General features: G+C 37.1%; 1 protein-coding gene across 1 annotated transcript; it reads left to right on the top strand.

The window, feature by feature from the left end:
• The first annotated feature begins 107 nt into the window (after positions 1-107).
• Positions 108-25,604, top strand: FANCB (FA complementation group B). The gene is made up of 9 exons (XM_043570971.1): positions 108-458; positions 8,074-9,084; positions 11,043-11,195; positions 12,426-12,518; positions 17,908-18,036; positions 21,839-22,005; positions 22,570-23,036; positions 23,155-23,392; positions 23,910-25,604. The coding sequence occupies exons 2-9, from the start codon at positions 8,158-8,160 to the stop codon at positions 24,322-24,324; spliced, it is 2,589 nt and encodes an 862-aa protein (XP_043426906.1). The 5' UTR covers positions 108-458; positions 8,074-8,157; the 3' UTR covers positions 24,325-25,604.
• Positions 25,605-25,719: the final 115 nt, after the last annotated feature.

Below are 25,719 nucleotides of genomic sequence, written 5' to 3'. Positions count from 1 at the left end.
GTCGCGTGACACCGGGAGGCGGGCGGAAGCGTCGCCGCGCTGCCCAATCTGATGCGGCCGCTTGGGTCTGGAGGCGGGACCAGGCGCTTAGCCTGGCTTTCCATTAGCTTCTGGTGCGGGCTCCGCTCCCTCAGACAGCCCCTGCACTGCGGACCCGCCTCCGCCTACCGCCGGATCACGGGAGCTTACAGCGCCGAGCTCCGCCCGAGCAAGCTCCGCCTGCCCCTCTCTTTCACAACCTTCCCTGGAGGCCCCGCCCCCTCAGCCTCCCTTGGCAACCGTCTCCGGGCAGGCTCCGCAGGCTCCGCGCGCCCCGCCTCCTCTGCTCTCGACGCAGCCTCGGGCCCCGACCTCCCAGGATGCAGCGCGCGGGCGGGAGGTTTGGAGCTGAGGGACGCTGCTCCCGCCTGGGGCGTCGGGAACGTGGCGCCTGTCGGACTCAGGACGCGCGGGCTCAGGTATGGCAGGCGCGTCGTCCCACACCTTCCCCTGGCCTTCGCGGGGCCGGGCGGCAGAGCTGGGTTGGCCCCCCTTGTGCCCTCTTTGCGGAATAAGGGGATGGAAACGAGCTTGCCGGGGCCTATGGCCGTCATTCTGTGGAATGATGACTAGATTTTAAGCGCTTGCCGTATTGGATTTTTTCGCTTGAAACTTTCTTCACCCCGCCGCATCTTTCCCACTTGGAGTGTGAGAAATTTATCACGGATTATGTTTTTGAAACCTTTAAACTAGAGCAGTTATAGAAAGTTAAAAGATGTAAAGCACCTTACAGTTTATTAAGCTAGTTCTCAACCGGGGGCAGTTTTATCTCCTAGGAGACATTTGGCAGTGTCTGGAGACAGTTTTGGTTGTCATAATGGGGCAGGGACCAGCTACTGGCCATCTAGTGGGTATTGCTAAATAGCCTGCAATGCATAGGGCAGCCCTTACGACAGTTACCCAGGGCAAAATGACCTTAAGGGCCAAACTTGAGAAAGATTTAGGTTTATAGGGCCCTGGAACAATTTTATGGCTGTCGGCCAAAAAAATGGAAAAGAAATCGTTTTGTGTTCGATAACGCTGCCTTTTTTAAAAAACTGAAAGATCCTGAAAACTAGAAAGAAATGCCCCCATATTTCCACCATCTATAGTCAACCACGATATCCAGCCTTTTTTTTTTTTTTTTTAGTGTGTTAAAAATGTGTTTGGGGAAAAATGGACACCTTGTTTAAAAAATAGTTGAATACATTGTTTAAAAATAACATTTCAGCTCTAGCTACAGCCCCCCTCTGGCTCCACTCCCCTACCCTGATACCTATCTCCTCCAGAAATAAACAGTCGTTGGAATTTGGCATGAATCTTTACAGAATCTTTGCTTTTTACATTTTGGACCAGGCTGCCTGGGTTTGAATCCTGGCTCTGTTACTTCCTATTTGGAGGTCTTTGAGAAGGTCCTTAAATTCCATGCCTCCACTTCCCCGTCTGTAGAAGGGGATTATATTGCCTGTAGTATAAGGATGTATGTAGCGAGGAATAAGTCCAAACTGCTTAGAGTAGCACCTGGCACAGAGAAGCACTGCAGGAATGTAGCAATTGTAAGTAAACAAAAAAAAAAACCCAATAATGTTTTATGTGTTTTGATTTAGATAAATAATGTACTCAAGTATATATACATTTTTCTGTAGCTTAATTTTTTTCATTTAGTTTTTGAAATCTAGCCAGGGCGGTATATGTAGATCTGATTCATTCCTGTTAACTATAGTATGATATTCCATCTGTATGTATTCATTACCCTATTGATGGTCATGGAAGTTTTTATTTTTTTTCTTAAATACAAGTAACAGCACAGTGAACATTCTAGAGCAATGTCTTTGTGCATTATTATGTAGGATTATTTCTCTGGGTTCATGTCTACAAATGAAATTGATGGATGTATGTATTTCAGGTGACTGACAAATTGCCTTCCAAAGTCTTCTCTCCCTTTAAGAACTCATAATTATCTCCTAACTAAACTGATGGCTTTGCCTCCATTCTTACCTTCCACCATCGTCAGCACTGTCACCAAGATCTTTATAATTCAGAAGTGTAGTTCCATGATTTCTGTTTTTGAAACCTTTCAGTGGATTATCATTGCTTAGAGAAAGTTAGAAGTAATGACAGAAAACCTTTAACTTAGTCTTTCCTAATCCTCTTAGTGGATCACCATTCCCCCACTTTCACCTACATTTCAGATGCACTAACGTGTTTTGGAAAAGGGAAAATGGAGCTTGGTTCTGGGTAGGCTCCAACAAATGATTTCTAGTTAGAGAGGTAGGAAAACGTACTAACAGCAGACCTATTCTGTAGCCAAGTTGATTTACTTGGGTAAATGTTCTATACGTTGGGAAAAGTACATCTATCGGTATTATGCTTATAAAATTATGTATAATATTAGGTGAAATTTTTAGTGGGGTGTCTTAATTCTACCTTTTTTTTTTTCAAAGATACTTTCTGTTGGTCATACTTGATACAGTTTCTCAGACATTTTTAGATTTTATCTGCAGATAATATGCTCTTTTAGGATCTTCCTCAACCAGACAGGTAGTTTATTTAAAGAGTTCTGAAATTTATGACACCCAGAAGAATTTATTAGCATTTAAAAATAACATTGTTTATTTGATAGGAGGCTGGGAGGGAAGAGTGGATGAGGGCGATAATTTATTGCCAGTCTACTATATTTCTGTTAGTGTGTATTATTTCCCTAGTATACTCATCTGTTTTCATTTTATGTAAAAAATATACATAGTCAACTTTGATATATGGTAATACAGAACAGGAAACGCTCAAATTAATTGTGTAGTATTTTATAAATAATCTGTCCCCCCCCCCCACTGCTCCCATTAGCTACAGTGGGAGATAAAACTTAACTGGTTTTAACCTGTTTTTTTTTCTCTTGTAAGGGTGTAAGGCACCACAGTGTAAGCCATTATTGTAAGGGTAAGTAAGTAAAAATTCAGATGACCTAGAGACTGGAATAGTAAGCCTGGTGCCCTGATAATCAGGGTTTGATTAATCAGAGCTTGTTTATATTGGTTTTAGAACTTCTAAATTGAATCTTATTTTCAGTTGTTTCCAGATTATTTCTTTAAAAATTTTTTTTTAAAGTTTATTTATTTTGAGAGAGAGAGAACATAAGTCAGGTAGGGGCAGAGAGAAGGAGAGACAGAATCTCAGGCAGGACCCACACTGTCAGCACAGAGCCTGATACAGGGCTCAAACTCACAAACTGAGATCATGACCTGAGCCGAGATTAAGTTGGACACTTAACCGACTGAGCCACCCAGGCGCCCCTGGTTCCAGATTATTTCTTTGTAAAAAAAAAAATTACCATTTATTCCATAGACTTAAAGGTTTGTTTTATGAACATATGCTAAGAACTTTTAAACAGATGTTGCATTGGTATAAATTAAAATAGATGTACATAGGTATGTGAATTCAATAAGTCTTGAAGATGATAGAAAGTTTGAGAAAAAAATTTATCTTCATAAGTAAATATATTAATAACTTCTAATTTTTAACTCTTAAGGTGATCCATTTTAAATAACTTATTTAAAGTGTGCGTGCTTTTGCAGTAGTATTTAAAAATAGAGACATTTCATGTTACAGTCATTTAAATCTATTTGAATCTGAATCCATGAGAATAAGTTTTCTTTTTGCCAAGAGCTCATGCTAAAAGCCTGTTGGATTAGGATTATAACTGGGCTTTGAATGCCATAATAAACTTTATAGCAATGGTTTATACCTTTATCTCAACATCATTCATATGTTCAATACACAATGTTTAGCCTCTATCATTCCAGGTAGTAACTTAAGGATCATAGATCTATTGAGAAAGGGGGAGAAGGTACATGCAAGGTTTTTGAGTTAGGGGACAGTTACCAGATCAAGTTTGTGTTTTTGGACAATAACTGAAGTAGCATAAATAAATTAATACATTGGAGGGGAAGAGAGACTAGAGTAAGGAAGACCAATTTAAGAAGATTTTACCTCAGCCTCAGTGAGAGATGAAAGCCTGAACTACCATAGTGGCAATTGGAACAGAGTTGGAAGATAGTGGTTTCTAGGTTAAGGAACTTGGTGATAACATTAAAAGAACAGAATGTAAGGGGTCTGATTTTCTTAAGTCATAACTTTATTAAGGTGCAACAATACATACTCTAAAGTTAGGAAAGGGGGAGAGTCTGCTGACCATTTAGTAGTCAGATTCTCCTTACTTCTGTCACACTTGGATATTGGTGAACCAGAGCACTGTGTTGATTAAACATTAGTTGTGATACTTAATACTAAAATAACAAATGTAGTACGTTTGATGGAGTCACTGAGTTCCTGAAGTCTCTATTCTCATTTGGCATAATTCTTTTTTCTTTCTTTTGTTCAGCTTGATTGCTTCCCATTACTTTCTTCTAGATTACTAATTCGTTCCTCTGCTTCTTCCAGCCTACTGTTCATTCTATCAAGCATGTTTCTAATTTCCTTTATTGAGCCCTTTTTCTCTGTTATGTTATTACTTATCTCTGTGTTAAGGGTCTCACTCATATCTTCCAAATTCCTTTTCTGTGTAGAAGTTACTTTTGGTTATTTTTAGTACGATTAAGAAAAGTGAAAAACCTTTCATGTAAGTAGGTAGTAAAAGACAAGTTCTTAGATCTTTATCTCAGATTATGTCGTATTAATGCTAATATATATATATATATATATATGTATCATTTAATGCTTGAAAAAAGGAAACTTTTTTAGAAATCTAAGAGACCTGACATGTCTGTGGGAAATTTTAAATCAATTATTACTCATATATTTTGTTGTAATACAATGTTTATTTCTTTAAACTAAAAGATAGTTTCATAAGTAAAAGCCACACCTTTGATTTACCTACTTAGCTTCTTTACTGAGACAGCTGAAACTACTTTGTAATATTACTGTCCCAGACCTTTGCATTAGTTGCCTAACAACAAACCAGTAAGCCAGTGACTTCTGCTAGTTTGTATTATGATACAGTATCTCCAGTTACTTCAAGTAATAGGTTTCATGAAATTCTCAAAAACAGTATCATCAACTTAAACAATTACCATGGAGCTATGTATTTATCTGTTACTATATGACAAATTATTCCCAAATTTAGCTTAAAACAGCAAACATTATCTCAAAGTTCCTGAGGATCAAGAATTTGGGAGCAGCATAGCTTGGTTGATCCTTCTGGCTCAGAATCTCTCCAAGGGTCTGAATCATCTCAAGGAGCTGCAAGATCTGATCCCAAGAAGGCTCACTCACATGGCCATTGGCAAAAGGCTGAGGCCTTGCTAACTGTTGGCAGGAAGCATAGTCCCTTGCTGTATGCACCTCTCCACGAGGATGCCTGAGTGTCTTAATAATATGGCAGGTGGCTTTCCTCATTGCAGGTGATCCAAGGGGCAGGTCAACGAGGAAGCCACAGTGCTCTCTGACCCAGTCTTGGAAGTCTCAAATTGTCCCTTCTGCCATATTCTCGTGGCTAAGAGTGAGTCATAATGACCAGCCCTCGCTGAGGGAGAGGAGAATTAAGTGCCACTTCTTAATGGAAGGGATTTCAAAGAATTTATGAACATTGTTTAAAACTACAACCAATGATGTATTTGGAAATTCGACAATAAGCTATGGCATCTCCAATTTGAAAGTAGTTGCTGACTAATTTAGTCTGTTTTAATAGAATTGCCTCTAAATTAAAGTTATTTCTATAAAATGCTGCCTTAAGTTAAATTTTTAGATGGTTCAGTGATACTTTTTTTTCTATTTGAACTCTTGGTAGATTTTTATAATAAAAGAACAAGACCTAAGCCTTTGGAGTTTCTCATTCAACAGAGGAGAACATTATTGCTTAATTGCATATGACCTAGTTTTATATCTGAAATGGTTGGATTTCCTGGTGTAAATGATCTGCAAGTAGAAAAGAAAGAGTATGAGTTAGAGTTATTTATAGTGGAGAGGGACCTTTCAGCGTTCCAAAACTGTTAGTATGCGACGGTTCTGATGTTTCCAAGGTTAGGTACTATAGAAACCAGAGCTGGCCATGATGGTGATGATAATGATAATGGTAGCAGCTAACCTTTATTGAGCACTTTCCATGTGCCAGGCTCTATTTTAAGTGGGTTATATTAGTTAATTTAATACCTTGTGAGGTAGTACTGTTACTACACCCTATCTATCATATGTGGATACCGGGCACAAGGGATTAAGTAACTTGCCCAAAGTCATGCATCTAGTAAAAGGCTGGCCAGGCCCACCATTCACATGGTTGTCTAGGCTCTGCAGCGATGTACAATTCATAGCATATGCTGAGCATTTGGTAGCTGTTAAAGAAGTGAGTCTGCATATATAGCCACTGAGTAAAGATCAACATCTTTCTCTTACATGTTGTGTTCTGTGTAGGGGGTGTTCCTTTGTTGTTGTAATTTTTTCTGCAGTTAGATTTGGCATGTTTTCTTTTTCTAACTTTATTTTTATTATTTTATTATTATTGACATGTTATATGTTTTAGGTGTACAGAGTATTGATTCAACAATTCTATACATTATTCAGTGCTCACCATTATAAGTGTAGTCATCATACAATGTTATTTCAGTATTATTGACTGTATTCCCTAGACTGTACTTTTCATTTCCGTGACTTATTTATAAGTTAGTACCTCTCATTCCCCTTCCTCTATTTTGCCCGTTTCCCAATGACCTCCCCTCTGGCAACCACCAGTTCTCTGTGTTTAAAGAGTCATGTTTTTGTTTGTTCATTTTATTTTTTAGATTCCATGTATAAGTTGAATCCTATAACATTTATCTTTCTCTGTCTGACTTATTCTACTTCATATAATATCCTCTAGGTCCCAGGTATCCATCGATAAATGAATGCATAAAGAGGATATGGGATGTGTGTGTGTGTGTATAAAATATAGATAGATAGATAGATAGATACCTATAAATGGAATATTACTCAGCCATAAAAAAAGAATGAGATCTTGCCATTTGTGACGCCATGTGTGTTCCTTTGTTCTTAATCTACTTTGCTAATTATCTCAGGTTGCCTTACTTATAACCAGTGTTCAGAGTACGGGGGATGCATGCCAGGACAGTGTGGTAGTTAAAAGTGTAGGCTCAGCAGTCAGAAGCCCCTCTTCTGAATCTAGTGTCATTGCCAATTAATTTTGTAACCTTGGAAAGTTTTCTGACCTTTGTTTCTCAGTTGAAAGATGTGATGGTAAGAATACTTTAAGAGAATAGTTGTAGGCATTAAATGAAGTTACGTTTTGTATCTGGCATATAAACCTGAATAACTGATAGCTATTATTTAATTCTTATGTTTATTATAATGTTACTAATCCTCTAGTTTTTTCTACTTGGAATAGGAATAGTGACTTCCTTACGGTCAAAGCTGCACTGTTTTTGCAAAGTAAGATTTAAAATTTATTTCTATTACTCTTATGGTGAATTTTTTTAAAACCGTGGTATGGTGTCTCCTCTTTTTCTTTCTGGGCTTTTCATTTTTACTATAGAGTCTGTATGAGCTCCTGTTTCAGGGAAGCAGGACCCCAAGTGCCTGGGCTGTGGTACCAGTCTAATTTGAATCATTGACTCATTGAATTGTCATTGTAGAGAGGCTAAGGCTGAGAGGAAAAAACCAGGTTTGAGTCCACAGGGTAGAAAATGGGGGAAAAAAGAAAATGGGGAAACCAGATTAGGTTGGTAAGTTTGAAAGAGAGACAAAAGTGGAACCCTTAAGAAATTCCCTGAGCCAGAAAGAATGTCTTCAGGCACTTTCAATAGACCACCTACAGATTCTAATAGATGCTGTTAACACATTCAGTTATCTTTTGTGATGTGGTTATTTGCATCGTTTGCAAACTGTGTTTTTTTTAACGTACAGAGATAATATTTGGGATGGGGCTTTTTGATAAGCATAATGTTGTTAAGATAGCATAAAAAGCTTAAAAATATTCATAAAATTTGTAGTTATCTATGTGATATTTCTCTAACAAACATGTTTTCTTTTCGACTGTCTACTTGATGGTAGTTTTCCTCATTACATTTTTAGGCTTAAAAGCATCAACTGGAATCAATTTGCATTCAAAAATTGGACCAACACGAAGACTTGATATTGTGGAATGACTAGAAAACAATGTCATCTAACGAACAAGAAAGGCTCTTGTGTTATAATGGGGAAGTCCTTATTTTTCGATTGTCTAAAGGAGATGTTGCAGGTAAAGGGCCTGCAGAAATACCCATATTACAAGTCAGGAGAATGGTATTTGACAGAGGAGCAAGAGCTTTTATTCAGAAGTCCACTGGATTCTTTATGCTAAAGGAAGAAAACTCTCATTTAAAAATTGTGTGTTGCAGCTGTGTGTCAGATTTCAGAATTGGAATTAATCTTCCTTATGTTATGATACAGTGCAATAAAAAGAACACTTTCAGATATGTTCTTCTGTTTCTTCACAGTACCAATAAATTTGAAAAACGTTTGAGTTTTAGACTAAGCCATGAGTTGAAGGATGGTGTAAGGGTCCTTAATGGCCCTTTAGTTTTATGGAAACATGCAGAAAAATTCTACCTTATCTCTTCTCTAAATGGCAAAGTTATGACTGTGTCTGTTAATTTTTCCTCTGTTCAGTGGGCAGGGGAGATTGAAAATCTAGGTATGGTGTTATTAGGACCAAAGGCATGTTTTTTATCTGAGGAAGGATGCACCCCAAAGCTTTCAAAATCGGATTATACAATTTGGAAGACCACATTTTGTGTATACTCCCTTGAAAATGAAGAAGTCATAAGTGATGCATACATTATCCCTCCTGCTTATAGCAGTGTGGTAACTTGTGTGCATGTCTGTGCAACTGAGAATGTCAACAACCAGTTAAGAATGTCTCTGATTGCCCTTACTCGAAAGAATCAGCTGATTTCATTTCAAAATGGGACGCCAAAAAGCGTGTGCCAGCTTCCCTTTGGAGATCCTTGTGCAGTTCAGCTTATGGACTCAGGTGGAGGAGAGCTTTTCATCGTATCCTTTAAATCCAATGACATTTGTGCTGTTTGGAAAAAGAACTTTCAGGTATAGTACTTAATTTCATAATCGTTCAATTGGCGTAGTCTTGGATCTATTAAGTATTTATATGTTTCATAGAGCTTATCCTGAAATCTTATTATCCAAATCAATGATTAGTACTGCACTTAAAATCATGTATGGTGCATCATTCTTATTTCTTAAAGTTTTCCAAATGCTACTTGATGAAGGTTTTGCCTTGCTGTTTTGAGTCATAGAACCTTTGAGTTGTTTGGAAGGATATAGATATATAGCTACAATTATTGCATATTTATTTGTCTTTTAATATAACTATTTCTAGTTTTTATTAATGTGACAATTAGATGGGTATTTTTCTAAGTTTAGTTATTTGAGAGAGTGAGTGGGGGAGGGGCAGAGAAAGAGAATCCCAAACAGGCTCCCATGCTCTCAGCACAGAGCCTGATGTGGGGCTCAAGCTCACGGACCATGAGATCATGACCTGAGCAGAAATCAAGAGTCAGATGCTTAACCGACTGAGCCACCCAAGGCACTCTGAGAGAATTTTCTTTTATCGGCTACTGGAAAACTTAAAAGTGTATATATATGCCTTGCATTGCCACTCCTATATTTCTTTTGGCAGCACTATTCTAGAGCTGTAGGTTGTAAATGTGTGTGTGCAAGCATGAGTATATAGCTCTATGGTATTTGCATGTTGAGCACATTCTTATTACTCTCTTCATATAGTTAAGTGCACTTCATGATACTCATGGTGAGGGTGGGAGGAAGGGAGGATATGGGTATACAAATAAGCTTCCTCCCTACATAAGTGAAAAATCACAGCTTTGGAAATTAGCCTTATGTGGGGCAGACTGATACATGGTTATATAGATTGAAGTCTTATAGTCTTACTCTAATACATGCCACCCTCTGTCATCTAGATGGTGTATCTGCACTGATGCCAGGATTCTGAGTGGGAGTTTTAGCTTTTCTGCCTGAGGAATAAGGGGTATCTGATCCCTATGCTATTGGTTTCTGGGGGGCCGCTCTGGAAGCTTTAAGCTTTAGAGACCTTTATGGAGTTGTCTTGTGTTTTAAACTTTGGGTCTCATGATTTGGTATAAACTGATCACAACTTTCCAGTGGGCTGGGATGGTTCTAGGTGCCCCACTATTAGGATCCATCCCCTTTTGTGTCCCTAATAGCGGCTATGTTCTCCACCAAGGTTTAGGGTATTAAGTTCATCTTGACTCTTTTTTTTTTTTTAATTTTTTTTTCAACGTTTATTTATTTTTGGGACAGAGAGAGACAGAGCATGAACGGGGGAGGGGCAGAGAGAGAGGGAGACACAGAATCGGAAACAGGCTCCAGGCTCTGAGCCATCAGCCCAGAGCCTGACGCAGGGCTCGAACTCACGGACCGCGAGATCATGACCTGGCTGAAGTCGGACGCTTAACCGACTGCGCCACCCAGGCGCCCCACGTTCATCTTGACTCTTAAAAGTTAGTCTGCTTTGAGAGCTTTTGAGTGTTTACCACTACCTTCTAGTTACCTAATGCAATTGAATTCCTTGTGTAATTGGTCAGATCACAAATACATACCTGCTAAGGCTTATGAGAATGAGGGTCATCGTTGAACATGTTGGAGAAAGAATCTTCACTAGAGTTATTCATGAGAAATGTTACAATTTCCAAAATTGTCATGAGAAGTGTTCAAATTTATAAATTATAATAAAATTTTAATGTAGAAATCAGGAACATGACAGACCCTGGACAAACATTGATAAAATATTAAATTTAAGTACCTTGGTATTTATAAAATTGTTGTTTAACTTCCTATGTTTTCTGATCCCCCAATATCTTTAGTTTTTAGTGTTGACACTACCATTTTCATTACTTGTTTATAAGATTGAAGACGACACATTACACCTACATGCAACAAAAGGATTTAGTTTATTTCACATCTGATTTTTTTTCTTTCTCTATTCCTTCTTTTCCACTCTCTTTCAGGTTGCTGCTAAGTGGGAAAAAATTAGCTCAGTACTGATAGATGACTTCATAGGAGCTGGAACTGAACAAGTACTGTTACTTTTTCAGGACTCCTTGAATTCAGATTGCCTGAGTTCATTTACAGTAACAGATCTTGGCAACATAAACTATTCAGTAAGTTATGTGTACTTTTTATATATTACTTTAAGAACCATTTTTGAACATTGGAGCACTTGAAAGCTTTTGACCTAGCATTTAAATATTTGTAATCTCATACAGTAAACTCTTTGAACTTTAAAAATACATTGACTTTTTAAAATTATACATTGAATCTCCTTTCAATAAATGTTACACAAATTGACTATACTTTTTAAAAATATTTATTTATTTTGAGAGTGAGAGAGAGCGTGCATGCACATGAGCAAGTGGGGAAGGGGCAGAGAGAGGGAGAGAAAGAATCCCAAGCAGGCTCCACACTGTCAGGGTAGCACCAGATGCAGGGCTCAATGCCACAACCATGAGATCATGACCTGAGCCAAAATCAAGAGTCAGACCCTTGGGTCACATGGGTGGCTCAGTTGGTTGAGTGTCTGTCAGGTCATGATCTTGCAGTTTGTGGGTTCAAGCCCCACATCAGGCTCTGTGCTGACAGCTTGGAGTCTGGAACCTGCTTAGGATTCTGTCTCCCTCTCTCTCTGCCCCTCCTGCACTTGCTCTCTTGCTCACTCGCTCTCTCTCTCTCTCTCTCTCTCTCTCAAAAATAAACAAACATTAAAAAAAAAGCAGTTGAACCCTTAACCGACTAAGCCACTCAGGTGCCCCCAAATTGACTATACTTTTGATATAAATTTGAAATATAGTATATCTGGTGTTCACTCACGTGATAGTAATACTGTAAGTTGCCTTTATTGTTGCTTCTGAAAATTCACATTTTATACCGATAAACATGATAACATTGGATTAATTAAGGAATAAAAATGAAACTGCTCTATTAAAAGAAGTAACACTTCATAATATCTTAAGATCTTGGGCAAAAGGGAAATAATACCCCTGAAGTTCAGACCTATATGAAATATCTGGAAAAAAAAAATCTGAGTCTTGTTTTTTTTTCTTAATAAAATGAGGACAATTCCTATTTTCTCTAGTTGTGGGATTTTATAAAAAATCTAGTAAGCTGATACTTTTTGAAGCAGTATACAAGTGTTAGGTCAGTGGTGGTAGTAATAACAGTCATTTTTTTCTAGTTACAAGAAATGATGGGGAAATACATATTTTTTTTGTCTCATGTAAGAGTGTGTAACATGGAAAACTGCCCTTTGGATAAACTTTGTGTTCTGTTAATCCTATGAATTTTCAATTTATTTCAAAATTTCAGTTTTAGTGTATTTTTTTTCTGTTTCTTAGAGTGAAACATTGGATTGCAATGAAGATGACTTATTTGAAGACAAAGAAGGGAATCATTATTTGATGGTTCCACCTCTGGAAAGAAGATTGAAAGTTGGTGTCTGTTTGCTTTTTGTTTTTACTTTTTTGGGTTAGTGATATTCTAAATGAAGGAAAGAACATTGAGAGAAAGGATCTCAATGTATAAGCAACTCAGTGATTGGGAAAAAATGGTATTTCAAAGGATCTTTACCTTTTTAGTACCTGTGTAAAAACTATTATGGCATTACTTATAAATGTATTATCTAAAAATGATACCTTTTTGTAGTAAGACTAAATTTAATAAGACTTATAAAACATACGAAGCTCACTTTTGAAAACACATTCTTTCTGGTCTTAAGGATCAGCATGCCATAGTATCTCTTTTAAAAGAGAAGCAAATATGATGAATCATAACATGTACCAAACATGAACAGTTTACCCTCAAATTTTCCCTACAAAGCTCTCTAAGGGAGTTTTTGTTTTTTTCCAAATATATGAAGGTAATGCGTATTCCTTATAAAATACTCAAACCGTTCAAAGAAATATTAAAAAGAAACTAATAATCACCTATGATTCAGCTACTGAGATATAACCAATTTACTGAGATATAACCCTGTGTCTGGCTCTGCACTTTGCCATGTATAGTCTTGTAGATTTTTTAAGTGAATATTTGTAAATTTAAATAGAAATTTGATATGATGCATGTTCTTTTGTAACCTGCCTTTTTTCATTCATAAAAATTGTTAAATACTCAGAAAAGTTCAAAGAATAGTACTGTAGTTATCTCTAGTCCTCACGTGGATGTTAACTATTGGTACTTTAAAAACAATTGTTTGCCTCATCTATGCTTTTGTGTACATATGCACATATGTATCTACAGTTTTGCATAACCATTTAAAGCTTGCAAATACTGTAATACTTCACTCTTATGTATTTTAGCAGGAATTGCCTAAAAAATAAGGACATACTTGTATGTAGCCATACCATACTATTGTTACAGTTAGAAAATTAGTAATAATCTTTTAATCTTATTTACTATTCTCTCTGTATTCAGATGTCTCTAAGTGCCTCAAAAATGTTTTTTATATATGCTTATCTCAGGGTCTGGTCAAAGTTTACACTTGCAGTTGATTCTTATATGTCTTTGTCTTTTTATCTAGAATAATGCCCCTCCCCGCTTTTTTACAATGAGACTAATGAGGAGGCGAGGCCAGTTGTCCGTCTTTTTGGATTTATCTGTTTCCTTGTGTTGTCATTTTACTTTTTTCTCTGTCCCTGGCAAACTTCTTTCGTAAAGGGCCATATAGTAAATATTTGTACTTTGCAGGCTCTTCAAAACATTTTTGTAACTATTTTAATTATTAATGTGAATTTACTAAATGCTTATTGAACACATATTAGATATGCATGTTGGCAATAGACAATAAAATATCATAGTGGACATGGAACCAAAAAGGAAAAGATTGATTACATTAAGCCTTTTGTGCCCTGGGGGCGCCTGGGTCGCTCAGTAGGTTAAGCAGCTGACTTCTCAGGTCATAATCTCGCAGTTCATGAGTTCAGGCCCCACATCCGGCTCTGTGCTGACAGTTCAGAGCCTGGAGCCTACTTCAGATTCTGTCTCCCCCTCTCTCTGCCCCTCCCCCACTCATGCTCTGTGTCTGTCTTTCTCTTTCTCTCAAAAAAATAAACATTTAAAAAGTTAAAAAAAAAACCTTTTGTGCTCTGAACAAAATAAAATATATAAAAAGACAAATTATGTAAATAGTTATTGTAACAAGCGATGAAGGATTAATTTCCTTGGGACGTTTGGGTGGCTCAGTCACTTGAGCATCTGACTCTTGATTTTGGCTCAGGTCATGATCCTAGGGTCATGGGCTCGAGCCCTGTGTCTGGCTCTGCACTAATGTGGAGACTGCTTAAGATTCTCTCTCTCCTTCTGCTCCCTCCCCCTCCCTCTCTCTCTCTCTCTTAAAAAAATGATTAATTTCCTTAATATGAATATGCATTCAGAAACAGTATTGCTGAGAATGTAAAGTGGCTCAACCTCCTCAGAAGGAAAGTTGTTACAGCTATTAAAATGTGGACAGGACTTTTCTTCTTACTCTCGCCATTTTACTTCTAGAAATCTGTCCTAAGGATATACTTGTACAGTAAACAAAGATGATTTTATAGGAATGTTTATATAGTATTTATAGACAACAAAATTCAGTCTAAATATCCATCATTAGGAGTTTGGCAAATCAGTTATCATATACCTGAACTATGGAATACCATGAAGCTATCAAGAAGAATAAGGTAGATCTTTATACTGAGTTAGAAATGATGCCAAAATAATTTAATTTATGAAAGCATGACTTGTAGAAATTCCACCTCTGGTAATGTGTCACCTACTTTATTTGGACCAACTCTTCTGATAAAACCAAGTTAAAATCATAGTTGAAATATGTCTTTAAGATCTCCCTAAAAGCTTCAGAGAGGTGAAAATATAAATTAGCAGGCCAAGCTCTAAAGGCTGGAACCCAGAGAGAACCCAGAGAACACTGATACTGCTTTTGCCCTGGGAGCATTTGTGTTTAACCTAAAGCAGTAGTACCCTAGGCAACTGGCAGAAACAAACACAAAGTCCTCTCTCAAAACACACATTTATCCACAGCCTCTTATAAGTCTCACAAGTAATTTTTCAAAGAAAATGAGCCACCCACAGAATAACTAAGCACATAAACAAGGCATCATGAGCAACTGTTCACTGAAAATGACCAAATAGCATTTCTATGAACTAAAAAATACATTGAAATAAAAATGTCTCATCAGATGAGTTTAACAGCTGACTCAAAGAGATACAGAGCAAAGAAGCAAACCAAACTATGTTACAAAAATTATTCAGAAGGTAGCACAGAGTCGTTGGAGGAAAATATTAAAAAAAAACACACAGGGGAGGCAGGAACATATGAAAGTGAATAAGACATAGTTGCATGTCCATTTTATTTCAAGTATCCACACGTTATTACTAGCTCTCAATTTGGATAAAAACATTTCCAAGTGTTGGAAGGCCTTTTAGAGATTAACAAGTCTTCCTTCCCCCTCCCCAATTTTATATATGAGGAAGCAAATAGCCAGAAAGGTTAAGTGACAGGCAGAACTTGAACCAGTGTCCGTTTCACCGTTCTTTCCCTTATAAAATTTGTTTTCCAACCGAACGGTTGGAAGGAAACAAGTTGGAGGGGAAACAGGGAGACCAGGACCTTGGAGAAACTTGTGCATGTGTACAGGAATGTTCACAGCATCACTGTTTGTAATAGCCTATGCCTGGATATTATCCAGGTGTCCATCAACAGAAGGATGGAGAAGTGAGCTGGTATGGTCACATGATGGAATACTACAGAGCAATGAAAGTCTACAACTACTAGTGACAAATGGGATGACTCTAAAACCTGGTACATACAGAATGATTCCATTCATAAAAGGTGTCAAAGCAAAACACACAAAAAGCTAAAAATACTCTTTAGGAGTTACGGTGATGGTAAAATTATGTAGACAAGGAAGTTACCTTAAGAGGCCAGGGTAGTGTTGCCTCCGTTGGAAAAAGAGGAGTTGGTGACTAGGGAGGGTCCACGGGCAGCCAACTGTGTATGGTTAATTGGGTGTTGACTTCATGATTAGTTTGTAAAGTGTTTTCTGTATTCACTCTTCTCCATGTGTAAGAGAAATCACAATAAAAACAAAAAAGCAAGGTCTGGTGTCTTGTAGCGCCCTATGCGCCTGTATTTGGTTTGGGGTGGATTTTACTTCCTTAGAGTGAGGAGAAAGACAGCATTCCTTAACATAAGCATGGAAAGGTTCTAGAAAGATAAACAATATGTTGGCTGTACAAATGGGATTGAGGGTCTAGAAAAGAAAGTTGAAATGTATTTTTATGCTGTTTAAATGTGCTACCATGTGGTTATTTTTATAGTTTTATAATAGTACTTCACAACATAGAATATTTGAATAATCTAATGATTCACTATTTAGTCCTGGAGTTGGGGGCGGTGCATATTGAAAGTAGGGAAGAGAGAACACAGGTAACTTTTGAGGGTACCTTCATTGTCAGTCTGCCTACATATTCCTCTCTTCTACTCCCTACCCCTCCAGTATTCTCCAGTTAGACTCTCCCCCTCTGACGTGTCCAGCTCCCTCTCCGTGTCCAGCTCCCTCTCCGTAAGTCACAAATTACTCAGGGAGTGAGTGATACAGTGTGAATAATGTGGAGCCCACAGAAATAGGTCAACAGATGGTTTTTAAATAATAGCTAGACACTTTACCTACTTTGTGCAGTGAGGTAAGATATAATTCAGTCTTTACTTTCTAACTTCTGTTCACCAATAAAAAGTTAGGGAATTTACCTGACTTTAACTGTAATTTGAAAGAAAGGAATTTAAAAACAGGATGCGTTTTGTTTTCCAGTATAGAAAAACATGTTACATTAAAAGCTGGATTAATACTTCAATAGTCTCAGGTATCCATCTGAAATGAAATAGCTTCTGTAAGTTCAAAGACATGACTTTAAATTTTCAGTAGCAAAATATATTTCATGAATGTTCCATCTTTAGTAGTGAAATCTATTTATCTGATATAAAAAAAAGGAATGGATTGCTCTTTGCCCAGTCTTTGTTTTCTGTAGTTAAGAGTTGACCCCAGCACTGAGTTTATTAGCACAAAATTAAACTTGTAACAGTTTGGGGGCTATGTGTTATCTTTAAAATTTGCTATAGGGGCACCTGGGTGGCTCAGTCAGTTGAGCGTCTGATTCTTGATTTTGGCTCAGTTTCATGATCCCAGCGTCATGGGATCAAGCCCTGCATTGGGCTCTGTGCTGAGTGTGGAGCCTGCTTAGGGTTCTCTCTCCATCTGCCCCTCTTCCCAGCTTGTATGCCTGTGCTGGCTGTCTCTCTCTCTCTCTCTCTCTCTCTCTCTCTCTCAAGTAATAAATAAATAAATTTGCTATAGATGTTATATTAAACAGGATTTCAAATAGTATCAAATTAAAAGTGACCATTTCTACTCATAATGATGTCTTTGCTTTTTGAAGCCGAAATTATTTCAGCAACGAGAAAAATAGTTTTCTTGTGGGGGATAGGAGTGTTGGTAGGCCTTAATTTTTATTCATATGGATTACACATTCATGTTCGTATTGATTGATTACTTAATTCAGTGGTGAAATGCATGCTAATACATTGGCATTCTCTCAGTTTGATATATAAACTCTGTTGCAGTTACTTGCTCTGTTTTTTCCTTTATAATTACTTAACATTTACAAAGAAAATAGTTTTGCTCTGAGAAGTATTCTCTGCTTTTCGATGGAAAAATGAATTAATAAATGAATTTGGAGAAAGTACTTTCTGAATTAATGGTATTGTCAGACTTCATTTGAAATGATGTCTCTGGCAATGATTTTTTTTTTTTTTTTGCTACTTTACAGGTTGGATTGGCTTCTATTCAGGAATTAAAGCAGCATCTCTTGCTTAAGGAAAAAATTATTTCAAAATATTGGAAAATTTTAATAAACCTGATTCAAGGGAAAGATGAAAGTACATCAGCTGCAGAGAAGGTAAAATTCATCATGTGACCATTGTATCATTTTATGAATTGAAAATCTACAAGCTATTGGAAGTCATTTTTTTTTTTACTTTTTAATTTTTTCCTTTTTTAAAAAATTTAAATTTTAGTTAACATAAAATGTAATATTAGTTTCAGTAGTGGAATTTGGTGATTCATCACTTACATATGACACCCAAGTGTTACAAGTGCCCTCCTTAGTACCCATCACCCATCTAGCCCATCTGCCACCTACCTTCCTCTGTCAACCCATAGTTTGTCCTCTGTCATTAAGAGTCTCCTGTGGTTTATTTTAGTCTCTTCTTTTTCATTCCCCTGCTTCACCTATGTTTATCTGTTTTGGTTCTTAAATTCCACATAGGAGTGAAATCATATGGTATTTGTCTTTCTCTGATTGACGTATTTCACTTAGCATAATACATTCTAGTTCCACCTACTTCATTGTAAATGGCAAGATTTCATTCTTTTTGATGGCTAAGTAATATTCCATTGTATGTATATGTATGTACATGTGTGTATGTATATACGTACATACGTACATACCACATCTTTATCCATTCATCAGTCGATGGACATTTGGGCTCTTTCCATAGTTTGGCTATTGTTGCTAATGCTTGTATAAACATTGGGGTGCGTGTACCCCTTTTGAATCTGTACTTTTGTATCCTTTGGGTAAATAATAGTGCAATTGCTGGGGTGTTGGGTAGTGCTGTTTTTAGTTTCTTGAGACAAACCTCCATGCTCTTCTCCAGAGTAGCTGCACCAGTTTGCACCAGTTGCACTACCAACAGTGCAGGAGGGTTCCCCTTTCTCTGAATCCTTGCCCACACCTGTTGTTTCTTGTGTTGTTCATGTTAGCTATTCTGACAGATGTGAGGTGGTATCTCACCATGGTTTTGATTTGTATTTTCCTTATGATGAGTGATGTGGGGCATCTTTTCATGTGTCTGTTAGCCATCTGGATGTCTTCTTTGGAAAAGTGTTTATTCATGTCTTCTGCCCGTTTCTTCACTGGATTATTTGTTTTTTGGGTGTTGAGTTTGATAAGTTCTTTATGGATTTTGGATACTAACACTTTATCAGATATGTTGTTTGCAAATATCTTCTCCCATTCTGTAGGCTGCCTTTTATATTTGTTGATTGTTTCCTTTTCTGTGCAGAAGCTTTTTATCTTGATGAGGTCCCAATAGTTAATGTTTGCTTTTGTTTCCCTTGTCTCTGGCACCATGTCTAGTAAGTTGTTCTGGCCGAGGTCAAAGAGGTTTGTTTATCCTCTTTGTGTTATCCTCTGGGATTTTGATGGTTTCCTGTCTCACATTTAGGTTTTTCATCCATTTTGAATTCATTTTTGTGTATGGCGTAAGACAGTGGCGCAGTTCCATTCTTCTGCATATTGCCATCCAGTTTTCCTAGCACCATTTGTTGGAGAGACTGTCTTTTTTCCATTAGATATTCTTTCCTGCTTTGTCAAAGATGAGTTGATCATATAGTTGTGGGTCTTGAAGAGTTATTTACATTGGAATATTTGGATATATTGGAAAATTCCACTCAATGGAGGCAAGAAGCAAAGTGGCAGGGATTATAATGCTGGACTTTTGTGACTTAAAAATATTTGATTAAGGAGTCAGTATTTTACCAATTTGCAAATTATTCTTAATCTATAGGATACTAAAATCCCAGTTGTCAGGAGCCTTGGGGAACAAGTCCTTTTGTTTAAAAGATTTAACTATTAAACATTTTTATTTGTGTAGTTTCAATAGAAAACACCCCTAAGTGAATTATATATTTTCTGACTTCTTAAACAGAATATACTGAGCATTATGTAACCTTTTATTAATGAATACATAATTTCATCATTATTATAATAATTGTTCTTTTCATCTATTGCAGTGTTCATTTCTAAGGCTATTTATTCTTGTAGTTAATGCCCCCAAATTGCTGTGCTTTTTTAGTGTTTATATCTCCTTTTTATAATTTTACTCTCATTTTCTTTATGGTTGACCAGCATAAGAACCTCTTTAGGTTCGTGTAATTACTTATGTCAGTACAGTAGTGTAGAAGGTTACCAAAAACTCCTTCAACTTCATAAAAAATAGTATTTATGAACATTAGTTCCATACAGAGAAAGACAGTGTAGTAAAATTACAAATAAATTAAGAAAAGCTGGACATGGAGAAACTTGATACTACATTTTACTCCCTCAAGTCACCTTAGTGCCTAGCTCGGAATTCCTTCTAGATTGACCAGTCTTGCAGCAGTCTATGCCTTGTGTCTGTATTTCAGTCTTAGCAACATGAGGACTTGGGTCCAAAATATGATTCCATTAATGTAAGAATCATAACAAAAGCACAGCATGTTGCTTTTCTGTATTACTGTTCTAATCTCTTGGGAAAGCTCATGAAAGTCATTGTTAAAAGTCTCCCCCATGTCCCTTTCCCACCTCATACCAGTGATTTTGCTAGTATTAGAAAAGGGGAAGAAATGTTTCGAAATTAATGCACTGAAGTAATTATGTGCAAGGCACCATTTTGGGCTGTTTACATGATTAATTTTAAAAGCAATTCTGGCAGGCAGTAAAAATTACCCCAGGTTTCAGATGAATGGCCTGTCTCAAATCTCACAGCTCCTGGCAAAGGTATCAGATTCCTAGAAACTTGCTCAGCCTACTATAATGTAAGTGTATCTTATTACATATCACATACGTTTTTTCAGTAATTACCACATAGAGGAGCAGTATAGAGTAATGGTTAAAATAGGACATGGGCTCTGGAACCAGTCTACTTTGGTTCAAATCCCAGCTCTGCCACTTGCTAGCTGTGTGACCTTAGCCTCCTATCTTCCTTACCTGGAGAACGTACATAATAATACTACCTAACTAAGGTACTGGGGGTTTTGTGAAGGTTAAGCAGATTGAATCCTGAGTAACACTGAGAACAGTGCTGGACACGTAGTAAGCATTCAGTAAGTGTTCTGAATCATTATGATTATTATTTCTCCTCCTCCCACCATTTCTATTGTTGTTATAAATCGATATATGTGTGGAAGTGAGTGAATATGGCCTGGACTTTAAGAGTACAATTTTAGCCATGATTGATCACCAGTCTAAAGATTTTTAATCAGTTTTATTTGTACGAAATTTTACAGTTATCATTTTATTTAAAAAAAAATTTTTTTTTTTTTAGCCGAGAAAGATCACTCTTTTTATTTTTTTTTTTTCAACGTTTATTTATTTTTGGGACAGAGAGAGGCAGAGCATGAACGGGGGAGGGGCAGAGAGAGAGGGAGACACAGAATCGGAAACAGGCTCCAGGCTCTGAGCCATCAGCCCAGAGCCTGACGCGGGGCTCGAACTCACGCACCTCGAGATCGTGACCTGGCTGAAGTCGGGCGCTTAACCGACTGCGCCACCCAGGCGCCCCTACAGTTATCATTTTAGTCTAAGTCACTTTAATAATCTTTGGATTGTTCTCAGCCCACCCAGGACATATATTATCAGGTTATTTTGGACTCCAAGTTTATATCTTTGCTGGCTCTGTGTTGGATACCCCATCTTGTTTCCAGTCAGGCCATGCTTCTTGGTCTCAGTAGATAGTTTATTATATATAGGTTCTATAAATTTTGTTTTAGTGATTTATATATAGCCTATAGTATAAAATGGTATGGTGCAGATGACAGTGTATTTTAAAATATGTAAGCTTTAAGGCCCGACTGAAAGCTGATTTACATTATTTTTTTAGTTTTGCCACATTGGTAGTTTTTTTGGTAGTAAGTTATTAAACATGTTTTTCTTTAAGGCACATCTTGTTACTCTTTGTGGTAAAGAAGAAAGCCCTGTCTGCACCTTTGAGGAAAAGATACCAGATGATTTTCAAGATTCAGAACGGCTAATAGAGAAGATATGGTACCGTGTAATAGATGATAGCTTGGTTGTTGGAGTGAAAACGACATCTTCTTTGAAGCTGTAAGTATCATGATAACATTATCTTGATGGTCTAGAATAGCAGTGTCCAACAGAAATATAATGTTAGCCACATAAGGAATTTTAAATGTTCTAATCAGCCATGTTAAAAATGTAAATGGAAACAGGTGAAATTAATTTTCACAATATTGTATCCAAAACATTATCATTGCTGAGGGGTAAACAATGTTCTATATTAAAAAGTAGAGTTTATTCAGGTTATTTAGGGGAGTATAGAATACAATTTTTACTCTAAACCGGGGGGGGGGGGGAGAAAGCTACCTCAAAAATAAAATCCAGCATTATTTTACTGTTCCTTTCTCCTAAGGAAATTATTTTCCTAAAGTTCAACGTATTTACAGTGTTGTTGGCTTTCCTATTTCAAGAAATGTGCTATTACAGGATCTTTAAAAATATGTTTGGTTTTTGCACTTAATTTTTTGATCATTTGAAATGATACTTTCTAGGAAAAGAGAGGATATAGTTTTGTTATTGTTTGTGTAGCATTTAATCATCTCTTTGATTCTAAAGAATGAGCTTTTGGACTCAACTCTGGATTTTTTACAGGTCCCTGAATCATGTGACTTTATCATTGGTAATGGATCAAGCTCATAGCTCCAGCTGTCGGCTTATTAAGTGTCACAATAGGGTGATCAAGTTGAGTAGGGATTTTCCCCCAGCATCACACTCAGTGCCATGTGAAATAGGATCAGAGGCAAAAAGGATCAAGTTGACTATTGATAGTGAGGAAGAGGGAGAGGAAGAAGAAGAAGAGGAGGAGAAGGATGAGGAAAGCTCTGCTGGAGAACAAGCATCTGAGAAAGAGTGTGTGCAAGTCATTACTGCTGTAACACCTTTTTCACCACTTTTAGCATTCATTGATTTCTGTTGCATTGTGCTGCTACAAATTAGGGAGAGGGAAAATGGTAACTCTTCTGAAGATCATTATGTTTGGTGTGGCAGACTTTTCATAAGTCCAGAAGATCTTTCAAGTAGGAAATACCTGCTGATATTTCCAAAGAAGAAACCTATAGGTAATTTTTGTTGGTACTTTTTAATCATATACCTAATTGAATTAGAAAATTTTAAGAACTCTTTCGATTTGATAATGGACAGTTTAATGACAGAGCTTGTGACATGTTTTTCTCATAGAACACGTGGAAGATCTCTTTGCACTTCTCACAGCATTTAACAGAGCTTGTTTTCAAATCACATCGCCCACCTATTCTCTGACTTCAATGAAGACGTGGCTACTAGAACACATGAAATGTGAAGTAATCCAAGAATTTCCAGAAATTTGCTTTTGCAAAAGGCCAGGAAGTTTCTATGGCACACTCTTTAACTGGAAACAAAGAACACCATTTGAAGGGATTTTGATAGTCTATTCCAGGTAATGCCCATCAAATTGGAATATGTCCAGAGAAGTTAGTGCATATGTGTGTGGTCCAAGAGTCATCTCCAGAGTAGATATCTGTGTCACTGTGGGACACGTTCAGGTCATTGCCTGGGATAGCATGAATGGACACAGGTGGCCTCATTTAGAAACTGAAGCTTTTAACTTCATGTTTGTTTTTGGCTTTTTTTTTTTTTTAGTCGGTTAGGACCTAATAGTTATTTTAAGATTTCTACTTATCTTTCCCCGACAATGAAATTTTAAAAATAGAATACTGATGTTATTACTCAGAGAAAAAAATGTCATCAGGAAGCAACTGATTAACATTAACGGATTGGTATAGGATATGTATATTTGATTGCTACAATCTGAATTATATCAAAAGATCACATGCAGGCAGTATTGGTTCTATTCATCAGTAGATGAATATTAAGTGATTACTACAGTAAGTTGTACACGACTGCTTTGTGCTGTCCCGAGTTTTGTAATATTGTGTTTGTTTTTTTTATTTCAGGAATCAAACAGTTTTGTTCCAGTGCCTTCATAATCTCATCGGAGCTCTCCCTATAAATTGTTTCTTGAAAAAACTAAAATCAGGAAGTGAGGATTTCCTAATTGATCATTTGGCATCATCTTTGGAGAAGGAATTGGTTTTCCTTGGTTCTCTTTCTTCTGCCTTAGTTGAGGTTGAAAACAACTTGGTGCAGAGTTGTGAAGCAAGCAAAGAAAAGAGTAGTGGTGTTGTGGCTGCTTTATCAGACAGAAAGGAAAACATCCATCCCTACAGAAAAGAATTTCAGAGAGAAAAGACGCAAACGTTGGGGACGAACCTAAAAGTGAGTGGTGCTCTTTATAGAGAAATGACTTTGAAATTAGCTGAGGTTCAGCTGAGATCAGACCTTGCTGCACAGAAACTGGCTGGTTTATAATTACCATCTCAATTTGATTATATTTCGAAATATAGTTTCTCTGCCAGGACGTTTTGGTTCCACATTTGTTTTAATTTTACATTCTGTGCCTCCTTTGTAAAAATAAAGATCGAGGCTTTACCGGCGGTGCACAGAACAGCACGCCTTAGAACAGCAATTGTCAGCTGGGGTCATTTTGCTTCTCTCCACCCACATCCCCCACCTAGGGATTTGGCTGTGTCTGGAGACGTGGTGTTTTTTTTTTGTTTTTTTTGTTTTTGTTTTTTTTTGGCTGTGAGAAGTAATTGGGGGTGGGGAGGGTGTGGCAGGGCTGCTATTCGCATCTCGTGGGTGGAGACCAGGGGTGCTGCTAAACACCTTACTCTGCACAGGATAGCTCCCACGACAAACAGTGACGCTGCCCCAAATGTCAGTAATGCCAAGGATGAGAAATCCTACTTAAAGTTACCACTTAAGTGAAGACTGAAGTGATCTAACAGTATTTTGGTCCAAACCTTTAAAAAAGTAAATGTTCCTTTTATTGTATCCTGTTTAGTAGAACCTAGCGTATAAAAATCCGCTTCAAACAGATAAACAAGGTTGTTAGGATTCACAAGTTTCTGTGGAAACTGAAATGGCAGTGTCTAGGTGAGACCATTAAAATGAAAATCTTTGAACCCCTTGTTAATTTAAATTTTATTAGAAAGCTCCTTGGAAATTGTGTAAGTCTATAGAAATATGAAAATTTTAGGGCATTTTTCTGAAAAGCATATTTCTTTCAAAAGGCTAAACATACTTCATACACCACTCTTTAAAAAAACTGAAAATGGCTTTAAGCTGTTTGTAATTCCAACTCCAGGCCAAGGTAAGATACAGAATTGTAACTAAAGTAACTTAAAGAATATGATGCTCCCTTAGGGACTGAGAAATTTCAAAATAAGTGAAAATTCACTGAACAGTTAAAAAGTGATTTTTAAGAGGTCCAGTGAGACATTTCAAAGGGGTAAAGATTCAGCCTATTCTTTTTTGGGAAAAATAAGAATTCTGGAGTAATGAGAGAATGTCAGGAGAGGGGAAGACACAAAAGGGCATGGGCCAAAAAGAGTGTTTTGGATTCTTTTCTCTCTAAAATGTTAAGTGAGATGGAAGTTTTGATCTCAGTTGAAAGAAACAGATGATGATAGAAAGTGGCATTTCATGCTTGCAGCTCTGAAGTGCTAATTTCCACCATGCCTTCAAAATGCTTGTGCCTCATGATCTGGTGACGCAGATGGGTTTAGAAAATATAGGTTATAACTTTCTTGTCTTGGTTTTTATGATTGTCCATATAACATGCTACCTCTCGTTTTAGTAATCCATTACGAGTGGAGATAGAACCCTTCAGCTCTCTTTCAGGATTAATTATGGAAGTCTGGA

Source organism: Prionailurus bengalensis, chromosome X (assembly GCF_016509475.1).
Source record: "Prionailurus bengalensis isolate Pbe53 chromosome X, Fcat_Pben_1.1_paternal_pri, whole genome shotgun sequence".
NCBI lineage: Eukaryota > Metazoa > Chordata > Mammalia > Carnivora > Felidae > Prionailurus > Prionailurus bengalensis.
This window is presented reverse-complemented; position numbering and strand designations above follow the sequence as displayed.